The 18,363-nt window shown below is 38.0% G+C and overlaps 2 protein-coding genes across 4 annotated transcripts in view; both read right to left on the reverse strand.

Annotated features, from left to right (window-relative positions):
* Positions 1-6,456, reverse strand: part of Arf4 (ARF GTPase 4) — an 18,157-nt gene extending 11,701 nt beyond the window's left edge. Inside the window, exons 1-2 of the mRNA XM_020158805.2 lie at positions 6,316-6,456; positions 6,070-6,212 (exon numbers count right to left, since the gene is read on the reverse strand). Coding sequence (XP_020014394.1) covers positions 6,070-6,136 — 67 coding nt within the window. The 5' untranslated portion in view covers positions 6,137-6,212; positions 6,316-6,456. The remainder of the gene's footprint in view (positions 1-6,069; positions 6,213-6,315) is intronic.
* Positions 6,457-14,790: 8,334 nt separating this feature from the next.
* The window catches only part of Dennd6a (DENN domain containing 6A), a 55,347-nt gene continuing 51,774 nt past the window's right edge, over positions 14,791-18,363 (reverse strand). For all 3 annotated transcript variants that reach the window (XM_074044023.1, XM_074044022.1, XM_074044021.1), the window contains one exon: positions 14,791-18,276. In XM_074044023.1, the coding sequence (XP_073900124.1) occupies positions 18,145-18,276 (132 nt within the window). In that variant the 3' untranslated portion in view covers positions 14,791-18,144. The remainder of the gene's footprint in view (positions 18,277-18,363) is intronic.

The raw sequence follows: 18,363 nt of genomic DNA on the forward strand, positions 1-18,363 counted from the left end.
TATATCTTTCTGAAGATGACTTTTTTTTTTAATCTTTGCTGAGGATCCAACTGGGCTTCATTAGTGCTAGACAAGAGTTCTACTGCTGACCTATCTCCCCAGGCTTCTCTCTCTCTTTTTTTTTTAAGGAAAGCCTTTACAAAGTAATGTAACCAGAAAGTCCTTTTAAGAATCAGCAAATTATTTTTAAATTAAAACTACAAATATTTAATGGCTCACAGCCACATAAAAGCTATCTTATATTTGCACCCAAAAAAATAGTGCTGTATAAATGCAAACCAAAAGATTTTTAAAAACACATTTGTACTGGGAGCTGTAAAGTCCCCATCATCACTTAAAACTACTTAAAGAGTTTACTTAAAAACATTGGTCTAACAATTTTGTGCCACTTTAGTAATTTCTTAAGTATGTATTTCCTTAATGTTGCAATATTTGCCAATGAGATCTTTCCAAAAAATTAAATATAACCAATTCGGAATAAGCCCAGATAGGACTATTCTGTATAATCCAGTAATGATTTTCCTCCCTTCCACCTCCACAAACAAGTCAGTCTTGAAATACATATTGGAATCACTACTTGTTCTCCTTAACCAGGCATATATTCTGACCAAAGTGTTAATACAGCCCGTAGAACTACCTTATGCTCAGGGTATAGCACAAGTGGTAGAATGCCTGCCTTTGCAATCATTAAAAAGTATGGCTGGGCCCAGCACTGGTAGCTCACAACTGTAAATCCTAGCTACTCAGGAGGCAAAGATCAGGAGGACTGCAGTTGAAGCCAGCCCAGGGAAACAGTTCACAAGACTGTATCTTGAAAACACCCATCACAAAAAAAAAGGGCTGGTGGAGTGGTTCAATGTGTGGGCCCGAAGTTCAAGCCCCAGTGCCAACGGGAAAAAAAAAATGTATGGGAGCCAGGTATGGTAGCTCATACCTGAAATCCTAGCTACTCAGGAGGCAAAGATCAGGAAGATCATAGTTTGAGCCAGACTGGGCAAAAAGTTTGGGAGACCTCATCTCAACCAGAAGCTGGGCATGGTGGTGTGAGCCTGTCATCCCAGCTACAGGGGAAGCATAAATAGGTGGATTGGAATCCAGGCCAGCCAGGGCATAAACATGAGAGCTTATTCAAAAAATACCTAAAGGAAAAAGTGCTGGGGGCATGGCTCAAGTGGTAGAGCACCTGACTAGCAAGTATGAGACCCTGAATTCAAATCCCATTACTGCCCCAAAAAAGGGGGAGGAGGGTTGTATTACCAAATTACAGCAGTATAAGTTAAAGAAGCTGGATGCAATTATCTCAACTTTAAGAAAGGAACAGGAATAAGATGAGGAAGAAAACAATTGTTTTCAAATGTGTAAACTGATACATTTTTTTCTCCATGTTTTCCTTTATCTTTTCATTTTTTTGGCATCCTGGGGATCAATCCCAGGGCCTTGTGCAGGCTAGGCAAGTATGCTCCCATTGAGCTACACCTCCAACAGTTAGTAGGAATGTAAAATGGTACAGCTACCTTAGAAAATAGCTTGTCAGATCTCACAATGTTACTGTTACCATATGACCCAAGGATTCTACTCTTCTAGGTATTTACTGAGGAGAATTAAAAACATGCCTCACAAAAACTTGCTCACAAATGGTCATAATGGCACTGTTCATGAGAGCCAAACAGTAGAAACAATCAAATTTCCACCAACTGATAAATAAAATGTGGCATATCCATACAATGAATTAATATTCATTCACACGTAAAATGAAGTACTAATATAACTTAAAAAACATTATGCCAAGTGAAAAAGCCATTCATGAAAAAGCCATAATATAGTAAAGCCATATGTTATGATCCAATTACGAAGAAATGTCCAGAATACATAAATTATAGAAACAAAGAAGATTACTGATTGCCAGAGGATGGATAAAGTGGGAATGGGAGTGACTGGTAAAAGATTAAGGGATTTCTTTTTGGGGATGATGAAAAATATTCTAGAATTTGATGGAGATAATTGTTATTGTTAAATACTTTTGAAAATAAACTAAAAAATTACAAAATTGTACACGGGGTAAATTTTATGGTATATGAATTATGTCAGTTTAAAAAAAAATCCTAACTCTGATGCCAGAGCTCTCAGTCAGTATTTATATACTGCCATCTGCCTTAAGTTTTTGTGACAACTGTACTGTGTCTTAGTATTTTACCTAATTCCTCAGAGGTTCAATCATCCAAACTGAGACAGAAGGTACCAGATACAGAAAAATGAATGAGTTCGGGTTTTTCCACTTTTGTGAGTAAACAGGCAGCAAGTTATCAAAGACTGACAGCCATACTTTAATAATGCAGGGGGGCACAACTTCTAGTGGCATGAAACTCCATTTTTGCCTTTTCTATTGTTTCCTATATTCATGTAGCTAATTAGAAGAAAGGGACATTTAAAAAAAAGAAGAAGAAGGCCGGCAATTATGTTTTCAACTACTGCCATGAGAAAATGCTTGTAATATGTTAGTCAAAAAGAACACAAAACTGTATCACAGCTACAGTTTTAGAACCAAAACTTTCTAAAAGGTTGAGCGTGAATATGACAAAATAACAGTGAAACTATAGAATTATTAGTAATTACTTTATTCTTTCACGTTTAAATTTCACAAAAAGGAACTTTTTAAAGAATCACGAGAAAAAATTACTTTAATGGTTTTACAAAATGTTCTAGGGAAAAAACACGAAGCACCACTCTTTAGCATGAAGGCTCACTTAAAATATTGGCATATTCTTGAAATTGGCAAATAGAGAATCCTTCCTCTTGAACTTCTGTGGTCCCAAAACCCACATTGACATAGAAGGCAAAACAGAAAAATAAACATTTTCAAAATGCAATTCTTTTCAGTTTTTCAACAGGCAAAAAAAAGCAAAAGTTGGAAAGAAGTTAGAATTAGTAACTCCTGTGAAAAACACATTAGTATTTTCAGAAATAAACAAAATTTAAGGTTTCATTTACCAAAACTACATCTTATTGTACACCAAGATACGGACCCAACTTAAAATCAGGTAATCTACGGCTATTGCTTTCCAACTACGGCTACATGAGAAATCTCAGGTGAACACTGGTTAGCCTTGAATTTAATCTCAGTACCATCTGCATGAGCAATTTTCCTTGTAAGTAAATACTACATAATTTCTATTGGTCAGTAGTTGAGATGTTAAATTTGGTATACTATGCTGGCTTTTTATTAATAATTAAGGTTAGCCATCAATCATATCTTCTAACACCTTTCAAAATTACTTAAGCTTCTGGGAGAGCAGCTAGTGCAGAAATTAAATTTACATATTCTCCATAGAAGTTTGGCAAACCAGACATAACTAATGCTACCTTTTAATACACTTTAAAATAGTAAAGGCTGGGGTATGGATCAGTGCTAGTCAATGTGCTCAGCATTGGAGAGACCCTGGATTCAATCCCCAGTCCCCCAAAATAAACAACAAAGCTACAGTTTGAAAAAGCTATTGATGCAAAAAGGTATGGATTTTATTCTTGCTGTATAAAGGAACTAAAAGCACATTAATGAAATATGGGGGGAGTAGGAACATCATTCAGGTCTGGGGATATAGCTCAGTGGTGGAGCACTTGCCTAGCATGTGCAATGGTCTGGGTTGGAACCTCAGGCACAAAGAAAAAAAAAAAGAAACAAACAAAAAAAAATCATTCTGTGGTGGCTCACACCTGTGTCCTAGCTAACTCAGGAGGCAAAGATCAGGAGGATCGTGGTTTGAAGCCAGCCCAGGGAAATAGTTGGCAAGACCCTATCTCGAAAAACCCTTCACAAAAAAAAGGCTGGTGGAGTGGCTCAAGATGTAGGCTCTGAGTTCAAGCCCTAGTACCGCAAAAAAAAAAAAAAGTCACTGTCCTACCTGCAGAGGAAATTTGAAAAAAACAAAACATTTTTTGACTTGTATTTGTGAATGAATCATAAACAATTGTTTTATGATTTGTAATTCCAATACTTGAATGGGACAAACACCTTAAAAGTATTCTATTTATATTATCAATCACTCATAAAGCCACATAGAAAAACCTAAGAATTACCAAACTTCAAGTCACTTCTTCCTGTACACACACCCACCACTCATGTTTACAAGTTGACTTTGTGACTGTAGTGCCTTTACTCAAGGAAAACTGATTTTTCTGAAATTTAAATGCAAACTAAGAATAGTAAACCTGCATAGATGGAGGCGTGGCTCAACTAGTAAAAGCACTTGCCTAGCAACCTGTAGACCAAGTTCGCATCCAAATACAACGACACAATTTTTATATATAATACATATGTATGTGACATAAAATTAAGAATGACTTCTATTCTTGCACAAATGCTGCAAGTTAAATACTTGTCCTCCTCCATTTTCTTCCAATCATTATTTGGTGAGGGAGGGGACAGTTTCCCTAACAGTAAGTACAGGAAAGTGATTACAGCATCACCCTTCCTTTTGTCCCTATCTTAACAGTCTTGGCAATCACAAAAGACCATGGGAATAAAAAGCAGTAATTCATTTACAGTAAGTCTCAAGTTAAAAGACCAATACAGCTGGAGGTGTGGTTCAAGTGGTAAAGTACCTGGCCAGTAAGCATGAGGCCCTGAGTTTAAACCCCAGCACCATCCAAAACAAAACAAAGCAAAGACTAAAACACTACATTTTCCAGAACACAATCACATACTGGTTAATCTCTAAAAAACAAATTGGAAATTTATTATTCCATTGACTTCAGGTCCTTTTTCGAACTGCCACTTTTCAGCCACTTAAAGCTTAAATAACATGCCTGCCCTACTAAAATAATTCTGTCCTCTTCAGAGGATATCTGAGAAACTCTGAAAAAGAAAACATTTTGACTTATCTTTGTGACTGAATCAGGAACGACTGTTTTATGGATTATAAAGAAGCTGAATTAACAGGAAAATGAAACAAGAACCAATTGTGTTTGCTCATCCTCTTCATATACTTCGAAATATTACAGAACCTTGCCTTAGAAACTTTCGAAGGCAGTGGAGCATAAAAAGAATCTTTTTCTCCCCACCCTGGCAAACTAATAAGCTAATAAACCAACAAGCTTCAACGTTCAAAGTTAAGAGGAGCTCATTATTCAGGCCCACGGAGCTCAGCTGTGAGGTACAGAGCACAGCACTAGAGAGGAGGGGTGGTTTACACTGTCCAAAGCGACAGCCTTAGCTGGGCAAAAAAAAAATGATTCCTGAAAAGCAGTTTTAAAAAATTCTACTTCCAAAAAGAATTAAGCAACAACTTTGTAGTTACTACAAATTTAACAATGATACTCTGCCTGAAATTGTTCAGTTAGGTATTGAAAAGCTAAAATATTCGTGTTTTTTTGGCATTAAACCTGAAACCAGCTGACAAAAATTAGCCTGCAAAATCAAAGATAACACACCAAATATACTGAGTTCCTGAAAGCAGTTGGGGAAACAGACACACGACGAACTCAGTTTTCATGGAATGAACTTAACAAGGGAAAAAAAACGAAGGCGAAGGCAGCGCAAGGCAAAGTTGAGCAGGAGAAGCAGTGAGGACTCCGGACTCCTTGCAAACCTTGGGTGCTCCCTCGCCACGACTCAGGGCTGGTCACTTCCTGTCCCGGACGCTCACATGCCAAAGGGGAGTGCAGGGTGCGTACACGGAGGGGAACGGGGGAGGAGGAGGCTGGAGGTGCCTCGCCACCTCCCGACCGCTGCCCATACCCAGGGCAAGGGGATGAAGATGGCACCATCCCAATGGGACCCGTTAACCCCACATTTCCGCCCAAACAAGGGGAAAAAGCCAAGCCCAGAAAGAAGAAACCTTGCCCGACGCTTTGTCCTGGCCGCTTCGGGAGACAGATATGGAGGGGGACGACCGCTCACGCTTTAGCCCCCATTGTATTCCCCGGATGAATTCTAATCCCGACCCCCGACCCGCCACCCCTCCCCCACCACGGCCAGCGGAGGACAAAACAGGGCCATTCCCAGCGTAGAGACCCGGCCTCCCTCTGCGATCCCTACTGGAGCCTGGCCTCGACCTGCAGTCCGTCACTCACCCATCAAAATGCGCATCTGTTTCTTGCCGAAGAGGCGGGAGAAGAGAGAGGAGATGGTGAGGCCCATGGCGGTAGTGGCACTTGCGATGGGCACAAGAAGGGGTCTACGGCGTCCGCGGGCCTTCTATCACGCTCACGACAAACTGAGCAGAAGAGAAAGAGCTAAGGAAGAAAGAAGGCGGCAGGGACGGCTCGCTGGCCGGCGTGTCGGTGAAGCACCGGGACGAGAGTTAGTGGGGCGAGGACCTGCTCGGAGACTGTCGCTACCGCTCCGGCTCTGGCGTTAAGACTCCTGCTGTGCCACGTCACACGGCGGCCGCGGACACTCTGGCGGAGGCCCGCCCGCTCCAACGCGGACAGAATCGCGTCACCGCCGCCCCACCCCCTCCTGCGCTTCCGGTGCTGCCAGAGCCTCTGCGCCTGCGCTTGCAGGGGATTGGCCAGCTTCGCTGACGTGTATCTCGGGCTGCCGTCACTTCCTGGAGTCGGGCGAGGGCGGTGTGCACATGCGTACCGGGAGACAGACCAAGTGCCATGATACCTCGCATCCAATCAGACTCCAAGCGAAAAGCTTCCGGGATAAATACGTTGTTTTGCACTCCTTGCTTCCGAGATGGAGAGATGTGCATTGTGGGTTAGGTAGTGAACACGTTGTTCTTTCTGACCTTTGGGTGACTTCCTCTTTAGTGCTTCCCGTGTTCGGGATTTCCCCTGTCCCACGAACGTACATGTTTCTCGCACACGACCTCCGCCCCGATAAATGCGTCGTTAGAGGTTGCAGTCCTTGCTTTCTTCAGGAAGGCGAGCTGTGCATTATGGGTTAGATAGTGAACACGTTCCTTCTGCTTTTTGAGTGACTTCCTCTTTGACGCTGCGCTGTGGAGATTCCCCGGTTCCACGAATTTACTCGTTGCTCACAAGCGACCCAGTGCTTGACCTGGTAGGGAGATGAAGATGGGCCCTGTCTTCCTAGGAGATGACGGGTTAAAATACACCTGCTGGTGGAGACCATGAAGGTGCTAGACCCAACCCGGGTCATACTGAAGATCCCTAATCCTATGTCAAGACCAGACATTTCCATGGACTGTTGCTTCCCCTACCCCTCCCACCCAGCCACTCCACTCTTAGCACAAGCTTGGCAAGAGTTCCCTCCTTTTTATATTTTGAGACAGGGTCTCGCTAATGGCCTCGAACTTTTGATCCTCCTACCTCAGCCTCCCGAGTAGCTGAGATTACAGGAGTGGTACCACCACTCTCACTGGCTGTTGCTTTTTAAAGAGAAGTCAACCAGGAAAACTTGCTTTTCTTGAATCTTTGCTCTCCTAGAAGGCTGAAAGATTTATTCCTTATGTTGAGAAAGAGGAAGGCCTCATATTTGTGATAGTCATTATTTCCATTGTGATAGTCATCAGCTGTGTGATAGTGGAGCAGAGAGGAGGCCAGTTATCTCAGAACCCATATGAGATGTTACTACTTTTTTTCTATTTGATTTTCAGAAGGTCTGTAATTACAGAACTGTTACTATTACTATAATGTCAATATTACATACTACTTCATAAATTCTCTCTTGGACTAAAAGTGTTTCTAAAGCTAAAGAAAAAATTGTGATCTTGTTGTTTTACTGATTTAAAAACAAGGTATAAGTTTGTAAAAGCAAATTCCCTGTGAATTTCATCACCTCTCATACTTCCTCCATCACACTGTTGCTGAAGTTTACAACTGGTAGTGCTTCCAATCCCCATGCTTAACCAGATTAAGCTTTCACCTGCCCTTTGAATTTGTTATAGGTATTTTCCCTTGGAAAGTACTTTTTTTATTTCCTTGCTAAGAGACTTCCCTATTAGTCAGGTTCAAAAGCATCATAACCTCCCTTTATAGTTATGATTTCACATTTGATGTTTGGTTTTGGGTTTTGGTTTTTTTGAGACAGGGTTTTACTATGTAGCTCAGACTGGCCTGGAACTGGTGATCCTCCTGCTTCAGGCTTCTAAGAGCTGGGATTAATGACTGCTGTGCCTGCCTCTTGATGTTATTGAAAACCCTCTTCTCTTCCCTACTTGTCTGAAAGTACTAGGAAGGCAAAGAACACAGCACACCTTGAACACCCACAGGAAAATTGCCAATAATGTGTTCCTACTGTAGAATACTCTCAGGAGTTGGCATGATACAAACTATATTCTATTTTAATAAAAAGATCTCCAAGGTAGGGTTGGTGGGGAGAGAAAAAACAAAATATTAAGTACTTATTAGGTAATATAAAATACAGGTTTCCCCTGTGTGTGTGTGTCTGTCTGTCTGCAGTACAAGTACTTGAAGTAGAATCCGTTAGTCGTTAGTAGTTACCTGACTAAATGTAAAGGAGAAAGGGGAACTTCCCAGGGAGTGAAAGAACCTAGTTTTGAAGTAGTAGTCAAAGGAGAGTTTATTTGTACTTTTACAAATCTTTATTGAAATACAATTTGCTTCAGTAAGAGTCACCAATCTTAAGTGTACAATTTAATTTTAACCAATATATTCAATAATGTAGCCACTATCATAATTATGATACAAACATTTCTACTATCACAAAAAGTTTCATCTTGTTCCTTTGTAGTCAGCCTCTCCTTACTGCCAACCTCTAGCTAAACCACTGATCTGCTGTCATGTGATGTTTTGTGTCTGGCTTCTTCTAGCATAATGATTTTGAGATTTATTTATGTTACTGCATGTATTAGTAGTTTTAGTTGTTGTTTTCAAGTTTTTTAAATTGCCGATTACAATTACATTGTATGAGTATACCACTGTTTACCAACCAATTAATGGACTTTAGTTTTTTTAAACTTTTGGGCTATTATGAATAAGGCTACTATGAACATTTGCATATCAGTTTTACAAAATAAATTTGTTCATCCATTACTTATAATTTAAAAATAATCTTCAAATTTGGTGAATGATTTGACCTCTGTTTGACATACATTCTTCTAGATTTTCCTCTCTGAAATACAACTGTCCCTATATAAATGTAAACAACACCTTTTCCATCTAATATACAGTGGACATGTTAGCTATTAAAATCCATAGTACTTAAATATTTGTTACTTTTACAGACTGTATTTCATTGTGTTCATGCAAGAAAACTTATTTAACCAATCTATCAAATTGTAAGATGTACATACTCCAATCCAAAAATTCCACATTTAGAAATTTATTGTAAACAAATTTCCCTTACATTTGTTAGGTGGTACTTGTAAGATGTTCAAACTGGAAATGTTACCAAGGAAAACCCTAACTAAACCTTAAGTTTCACTTGCTTTTTGCTGTCTTAAAAATCACTAACTTGGGGATCACACAGCGTAATGCATTACCAGTCTCCCACTAGCTTTGCCATAGATACCACCTCTGCTACATGTAGGTTGTGATGGTAACAGTTGCCTAGGTTGCTTTTTAGGGACTTGAAGGACACTTGTGATGAAAACACTGACTCCTCACTTAGACCCACAAATGTCAACAAAATGAAAAGGCTGGACAGCTCTGTCTTCATGTCAGGTATGTCTGTCTCCTTTGAGGCCTTAACCTTTGGGCTAAAGACACCTACAAACCACCATGACCAGAAACACCGGACCATAAAAGAAACTTAAAGAGGTGGCACTCCAGTGGAAGATCTCTGCCCATTCCCAGAGCGCACATGAATATTCCTCCCCTTTATCAGTCTCTTCCTTCTCCCTCTCTCACTATTCCTATCCTGTATCTGTAAACCCTCAAATCCCGACTTCAGAGGCTGATTTGTGAGCAGAGGCTCCCACTTCTTCATTCTTTGGCCAATAAATAAAACTTTCTTCTGTCACTGTCTCTTGAGTCATTGGCTTTATCAAGCAGCAGCAGCAGCAGCAGCAGTTACAGAAATACCAATTTTTAAACATTTCAGTCTTCCTTTGCTTCTTTCTTTCATTGACAACTAGCTCAGATACTCCAATTGTGTGCTTACTTTGCTACAACTTTTAAAATCTACAACCATGATCAATTAAGACTGTAATCAGACCCATTACCAGGATGAAGACTTAATCTACTTAATGCTTTCCTACTAGCACTATTCTGTGCTATTAAGTAGAGAACTTGTTTATTCCAATTGGTGAGGGCTTGAAAACGAGCCTTCTAAGACTAACTTCTCAAAAGTGACTCTGGGCAATCAAAAGTGAAGACTTCTTTACTCAAGTAGACCAAATAAGGTAAAACCATTTCATAGACAACAATGGATATACTTAATTAATGGATTTGGGTTTTTTTTAATAATTCTCTTTTTTTTGTGGTACTACTAGGTCTTGAACTCTGGGCCTCTATTACAAGTGCTTCTGCTTCATCACTCAAGGAGAAATTAAACATAATAAGTATACACTACTTAAAAATAGCAGGGGAATGCAAAGGGGAACATGAAATTGGTTTTCTACACTCAAGACTTTGAAACTCTTTAAGCAATCTAATAGAAATGTTCACTTATTTCTAGTATAAAGCAAAATACACCACCATGCACAGCTTTTGATTATTTTTCTTAATGAGGTCTTTTCAGTCACAAATGTGGTATTTATTATGTTATCATTAAACCTTGGAGTTTAATGGTGTGATTATTTTTACTGATTGTTTCATTAGAATGCAATTTTATTAAAGAAATCAACAGAGTGCGGTGGTATACATACCTGTAATCCCTACCCTTGGATAAGGCAGGAGGATCATGAGTTCAAGACCAGCCTGAGCAACATAGCAAAAAAAGAAAAACCATATCATTGCCTTTGAAATTTTCAAATATTTGAGAGTATGTATTCTAGAAATAATTTGAATATTTAATAGCAATGTTTACTGAGCACTTATAACATGCCAGGCATTGCACTTAATATGCCTTATCCCTTTTAATCCTTTCAGTTTAATACATGCCACTCATTTGTTCTCTGCAACTGACTAATCCCACTTATTAGTTGCACAACAGTGTAATTTTTGCCCTCATTCCCCCTAAACTGTAAACTCAATTTTGATCTTATTCTCTGACTTTAATCCATCACTGACCTACTTTAAAGTTCACATTATCTGAACATTATTATTTATCTGCAATAGAAAAAGACTGTCTATTCTTCGACAAAGAATCCTGTCCACCCATTTTCAGAAGGGAGCAGGTTGGAGAGTTTGGCCCAATCTGTTACTCTCAAAAACAGACATATTTACTGTAAATAAGTAAAAACATATAAAATATAAAAAAGGAGGAACTGGGGGTTATAGCTCAGTGGTACAGTGCTTGGATTGGCATGAGGCCCTGGACTTGATCCCCAGCACACACACGTGTGTATACACACACACACACACACACACACACACACACAAAATCAAGCATATAAAAATAACAATGTCTAAGATGAAAAACACTGAAAATGGAATTAACAGCAGATGAGACAATGCAGAAGAAACGATTAATGGCCTTAGAGCATAACAATGGGAACCATTCAAAATATAAGAAAGGAAAGAATTAAAAAGATAAGCACGGGGAGTTCTGAGACTCCCTTAAGCAGCCTAACATATTGGTAATTGACATCTCTGAAAGATGGGAAGAAGGACAGAAAAAATAGCCATAATTCTTCCACAATAAAGCCACAAGTACAGAAGTTCAACTAACTCCAAACATAAGAAACATGAAGAAAAATATGTTAAGGTATATTGTCATCAAATAACTCAAAACCAGTGAGAACATCTTAAAAGCAGTCAAAGAAAGACTTAATAAGTAAATAGGAGCAATGAAAAGAATGACATATTTTTCACTAGAAAAAAATCAAGACAGTGGAGCAGTATGTTAAAATATAAAGTCTTTTTTACTTACTTTCAATCTAGAAATCCTTAACCAGTAGAAACAGTTTTTAAAAGAAAGGCAAAATAAAGAAATTTTCAGACATATAAAAGTTGAAATAATTCATCCAGAACAGGCCTGCACTACAAGAAATGTTAAAGGCAGCTCTCCACACAAAATGAGAATGATGATACCATGTGGACACACAAGTGAGTAAAGAGAACAGGAAAAGGCTAAGAACATTAAAAAAAATTGTCTGGGGGAGCAAAGGAAATGGGGAGGTTAGAGGACACAAAGTAGCAGATAATGTAGGATGAACAAGTCTAGAGATCTAATTAGAATTTAAGGACTAAAAGTATAGAAAGTTGTACTGTATACAGGATTCACACTAAATGAGCACATTATTAGCTGCTCTTGCCACAAACACAAAAAAAGGTTATGATACAAGAAGATGGATAATTTACTTCACTATGTAACCTTTATACTATCTATATGTATCATATAACATACATATGCATGCTGTATACCTTAAACTCACACAATGAAATGTATTTTTAAAGAAATTTTCTTGAGCCAGACATTGTGGTATGTCTGTAATCTCAGAATTCAGAGGCAAAAAGATTATTTTGACCCACCAGCCTGGGTTACACACTAAGATCGAATTTAGAAAAAGTGGGGGAGGAGCTGGGAGTATCTCAGGTGGTAGAGCGCCTACCTAGTAAGAGTGAAGCCCTGAATTCAAACTCCAGTGCTGCCAAAAACAAACAAAAAAGAAATGATTTAAACTTTAAAAAAGGTAACTGACTAAACAAAAATAACGTTGTGGGATTTATTTGACATATGGATATATGTCAGGTATGAACATCATAAATATCTCCAAATTTGCTATTTAAACCCCACAATATGTTATTTTATCAGACTGGATAAAATAGCATGAACAAACTACATGCTACTTACAAGAAAACATTTTAAATATAAAAACAAAATAGGGTAAGAGTAACTGTATGAAAAAGATATACCAGGCTAGTATTAGTCAAAAGAAAGCTAGTGGAGTTATATCAATATCAGATTTTGGAGAAAAGAATATAGTCCACAACTATAATGGTAGGCGAAAGATTTTTTTAAAAAATTTTTTGGTGGTACTGGGGTTTGAACTCAGGGCTTCATGCTTTGCTAAGCAGGTGCTTTACCACTTGAGGCACTTCACCAGCCATTGAAAGATTTTCAATAGCCCTGATAGCACAAGTAGCCAGAAGAAATAGGAAAAAAATTGGAAAGATGTCAATAACAATGGCAGCCAAATTGACCTTGTGATAGTCATAAAACACTCCATCCACTAGTAGCAAAATACTCATTGTTGTCAAGTGTACCTTGAATACTTAACAAGGTAAACATATTCTGGGCCATAAAATAAATCTTAAATCTGGATTAAACCAGACTAAGTTGTACTCAGACCACATTAAAAGAAATCTGAAATCAGTAACAAAAGTGCAGTAAGAGTGCCTACCTAGCAAGCATGAGGCTCTGAATTCAAATACAGTGCCACCAAAAAAAAAAAAATCAGGCATGGTGGTACACACCAATAATAACAGCACATGGGAGCCTAACGCAGGAGGATGGCATGTTCAAGGTCAACCTGGGCTACATTGAGACCCATCTCAGAAAAAAAGATCACATCATTAGCCAGACACCACTAATGTACAGCTAATGTACTAGAGGCTCAGGCCTGGAATACTAGCTACTTGTGAGGCTGAGATTGAAAGGACAGCAATTTTTTTCAAAGTAGTAACAGAGTTTTATTGAGAGTTTAATTGAGCATGAGAATGAGAGAAAGCAGGAAAGTACACTCCCCAAGGAGTGTGAAGAGGGAGCAGGCTCTGAGCAGGGCAGCTTAAGAGCAGCACTTACAGCTCAAGAGCTGAAGGGCAGCAATTTGAAGCCAGCCCAGGCAAATAGTTCACAAGACTCTATCCCGGGCAATGTAGCTGGGTGCAGTGATGCATGCCTGTCACCCCAAGCTATGCAGGAGACTGAAATCAGGAAGATCACAGTTCCAAGCCAGTGAGCCCCCATCTATGTGGAAAAAAATCTAGGTGTGGTGATGCCTTTCATCCAGCACAGGGAACATAAAATAGGAGAGTCGTGGTCCAGGCATGCCTGGGCAAAAAGCAAAAAGAGCTGAAGGCAAGGCTCAAGCAGTGGATTAGGCACAAAGCCCCGAGTTCAAATCTCAGTACCTCTAAAATATATCAAACAAAAGCCAATAAAAAAGAAAGTAATAACAAAAAGATTTTTAGAAAATCTTCAAGTATTTGGAAAGTTAAGTAATACCCTTGTAAACAATTCATGAATCAAAGAAGTCAAAAAATAAATAAGGTATTTTGAACTGAATGAAAATAGAGGACACACTACAATTGATAAAAAGCTGCTAAAGCAGTACTTCAGGGAACATTTAGAGCACAAAAGCCTAGAAAACAAGTCTCATTGCAATGACCCAAACTCCTGCCTTGAGTTACTAAAAAAAAAAAAAAGAGAGAGAGAGAGAGAAGAGGGAGAAAATTGAAATAAAAGTAAGTAGAAAGTCAGAAAAAGAGTAGACATCTATGCAATAGAAAACAGAAAAACACTGAAAATGAATAGAACCAAAATCTGGTTCTCTTGAGATCTGTAAAAATGATAAGCGTCCAGTGTCAGGAATTAGAGGGGTTATATCACTATAGTTTCTTCAGATGTTTAAAAAAATAATTAGGCAGTATTATGAACAATTTTATGCCCACTAGTTTGTTTTTTGAAACCAGTACTCGGTTTCAAACTCAAGCCCTTTGCTTACTAGGCAGGCTGAGGGACACCTTCACCCCTACTGTGTTAGCTTAGATGAAATGGGCACATTTCTTGAAAGACAAACTAACAAAGCTCACTCAAGAAGATATAGATAACTTTATTTTGAAAACTGGAAGTGTAAATACCATGCTGATACTTTTCTTCTCACACATACAAAAAGAACAACAACTGCAGATTCAAATCTCCTCAGTGGTAAATTCTAACAAACCTATGTAGAAAAAGTAATACCAACTGGATACAAACTCTTAACGCTTACTCTATTAGACCTAATATCAAATTATCAAAATATCAAAGTATGCTGAAAAGGAGAAAGTAAAATCCAGGTCTGTAAAATAAAATGAACTAAGTTATGAGCAAGTGAAGACAAGATGAACTGTAGTGGCGTCTATGATGGCCTTTTACAAGCCGAAGTCAGAAGCCTCAGAATACTACTTGTCATGCTGGCACCTTGATAGTGGACTTCAGTCTCCAGAACTAGGAGACAATAAAATTTCTGCTGTTTAAGCCCAAAAATTTTTAGTGCAATCTCTTTTAAATGTACTAATATGTTTTGCAGTTTGTATCGAAGGTTATTATTCAGTAATTTCAAAGAGGAGTAACATCCAATATGTTTTAGCAAACAAGTTAAAATTCAAAAAATATAATGGCTATTTTTAAGACTCTTTTTCTTTCTTTTTGGCAGTCCTAGGGACTGAACCCAGGCCTTGGGCATGTTAGGCAAGTGCTCTACCACTGACCACTGAGCATAATATATTTGCCAGTTTTTAAAAGGAAGAGGAAGCAAAAAAAAAGAACAATTTGAGATTCAAAGTTTTAAAAAAGAGTTAAAATGGACAATCTAATGATACCTAGATAATTAAGTTTAAAAAAAAAATTTGGCGGGGGTGGGGTTAGGCTGTTATTAACCCAAAAACTAACCCTGACCTTATCTTGAAACCCAGCTCAAGCAGTTCATCTGCCTTAACTCCCCAAGTAGTTAGGACTACAAGCACATGCCTATCATCAGAATATTTCAGAAAGTCTATGTACTCTTAGCATATAAAATTTCTCAATCAACTTGGTACTAAATTGGACTATTCACCTATTCATCTTTTGTGTACACAGAAAAAGATTTTCGTTTTAATTTCTTTAAAAGAAAAAACCCCAAAACTGTAAGGCATAGTGGTTCAAGTGATAGAGCACCTGCCTGGCAAGCGTGAGGCCCTGAGTTGAAACCCCAGTGCTATCAAAAAAAAAAAAAACCCTGAGGAAATAAAAGGAGTCTTATAACGTAAACGTTTCATTACCTTTGCTTTCCCAAGCACTCTAAACGCATTCAGAAATAACACAAGATATACAAATGCTTTAAAATCCAAGGCCTTTAATTCATTTTTTGGTAATGACCATAAATGCCTCCACAAAATCTCTTTTTCACTGTAAATAGAAGGCACTAGGCATTACATAACACCCTTAAAGCAGTGATTCCTTCTGATGCTGGTGGAGATAATGCATTAAATGGCAGGGTTTGAATATTAACTAAGTCTTCTAAAAAAAAAAAAGACAACTCCTAAAATCACAGAAAAAATTAAATTACCAGTCTTTCGCAGATTTCCAATGCAACTTTAAGTTATTCTTAACAAGTACATAATTTGAAATTAAAATGTAAACTGGGTATTATATGGTTTCAACATGTGTTAAGTTTCAGTTAAATACAGTAAGTGTGAAAACACCATTATCATGCTATTCTTTGCTGTGCAAAATAAACTTGAAATGATAAATCATGTAGTGGTACAATGTAAAAGATCCTTGATATGATGCAAACAACTTTTAAATTCAGGTCACAAACTGTATATAAATTGTGAGATTATTAAAATACACCTTTTTGAAAAATAATAAGATGACCATTTATATCTAAATAAAGTTTCCCAGAAAGTTATGAAATACTTTAGCGTATAAAAGTAGTGTCCCTTTTCTGAAAGGCAACTGTTGTTTCACAAAATAACTAATATGATCTGAGGCAACTGATCTCTTCCAAATGCCACATTCTTGCTATAACTTAGAGGTATGCTTCAAGAGGCTATATCCAGAAAAGGGCACACTTGGGTTTTAGACCACAGTTGCAAACACAAGGAGCTTTTCTTGGGTCAGGAATGCCCTTAAAGAGTTACATCAACAGAGTACAAGAGATAGTTTCTGAAGCCATTTCTTTTACAAATACATAAAACAAAATTTGGTTGTTTAGAGGGTACTTAAGACACAGCTATTTACATATGTGCTACATCATGTGTGCCTATTTTAAATAGTGGCTTCTGTAGGACACTCATTCAAACACAAACCAAACAATTTTACTATACCAAATAATACTCCTCTATTTTTGACAAGGTAGTATAAACAAAACAGAATTAAACAAAAACAACAATAAAAAATTTTAACAGTGATTCAGGTAAAAGTTCCCATGTCATATGAGACAACAGAGTGTGTTCTGAGAAACATTAATTTTGGAAAAATAACACTACCCAACAAATAATGCTGGAAATCAAACTAATCATTCAACTAACTACCACATAAAAGGTTTATGAATGACTTTGATGTAAGAATAGTTCGGCTTAAAAAATAGCTAATTATGAGGTTCATAATTAGAATGGCTTAAAAAAAATCTAAGCTAATTCATTTACATAAGCCCAAATAGTAAACAGTAAGAGAAAACAAACTACTTCACAATTAATACTAGATGTATTCTTGCCTTTGGAGAAGCTGGCAAGACTAAATTTTGAAAATGGTTAAAAAAATAATGAAATGAAAACTACACGGCAGTTTAAGAAAACCCACCATGCCAAGTAATAAACACAATGGGCAGGAAGAAACATATTTTTAAGCAATGATTACTCAGTGCAGTGCCTTACGAAGTTATAGACCATCATCAAGTAAGGTGAAGCCAAGGTCAAGACCAGCAGCTGGACCTTGCAAACATGCAGGCAACAGAAGGCACTACATAAGCATCAGTTACTTCTAACTAAATTGGACACTTCAGTCTTCTCCTTCTTAAGAAGAGAGCCAGTGTGAACGTTATTTTTACATCCCCCTGAGTTTCAACATGATTGGGCAAAGCAGCACCAATTTAAAAAAATACCTGCAATGCCAGCACTGCAGTTTGGAATCACTTATACTGATGGCCCCACAGGTCTCTCCTAAGAGCACTTTAGAACATGATTAAAAATATAGAAATGCCTTCTGAAGTTCCAGTATTAAAGTGGAACCACCACAGATATCCATTTTTTAAAAAATAATGCACTAAAAAGGTCTATTTATACAACACAGTCTTTCCACCCTGTGTCTAGCATTCACGGCTATTTTCCACTCTGCTACCACCGAGAAATCTTCTTTGTCTGTCTGGTTGAAATGTCAGTATGCTTCATGGTGCACAGTCCTTTTTTGGAAAATCCTGGTGACCATCATGTCATGCCAGTTTTGAGCAGTATTCCTTGAAGGTCCTCTGGCAAAGCTAAGATAATTGCATCTATATGTGTCCGTAACTTTTCCACAGTGTCAGGTTTCACAGGTAAATGCTCTCGGTCGGCCTGCAACTACATAAACAACATTTGGCAGCAATTGAGTGAATCTGTATTAGTATACCATATTCTGTATATAAACAGTTTTAATGGTCTAACAAC

Source organism: Castor canadensis, chromosome 10, assembly GCF_047511655.1.
Source record: "Castor canadensis chromosome 10, mCasCan1.hap1v2, whole genome shotgun sequence".
NCBI classification, from domain to species: domain Eukaryota; kingdom Metazoa; phylum Chordata; class Mammalia; order Rodentia; family Castoridae; genus Castor; species Castor canadensis.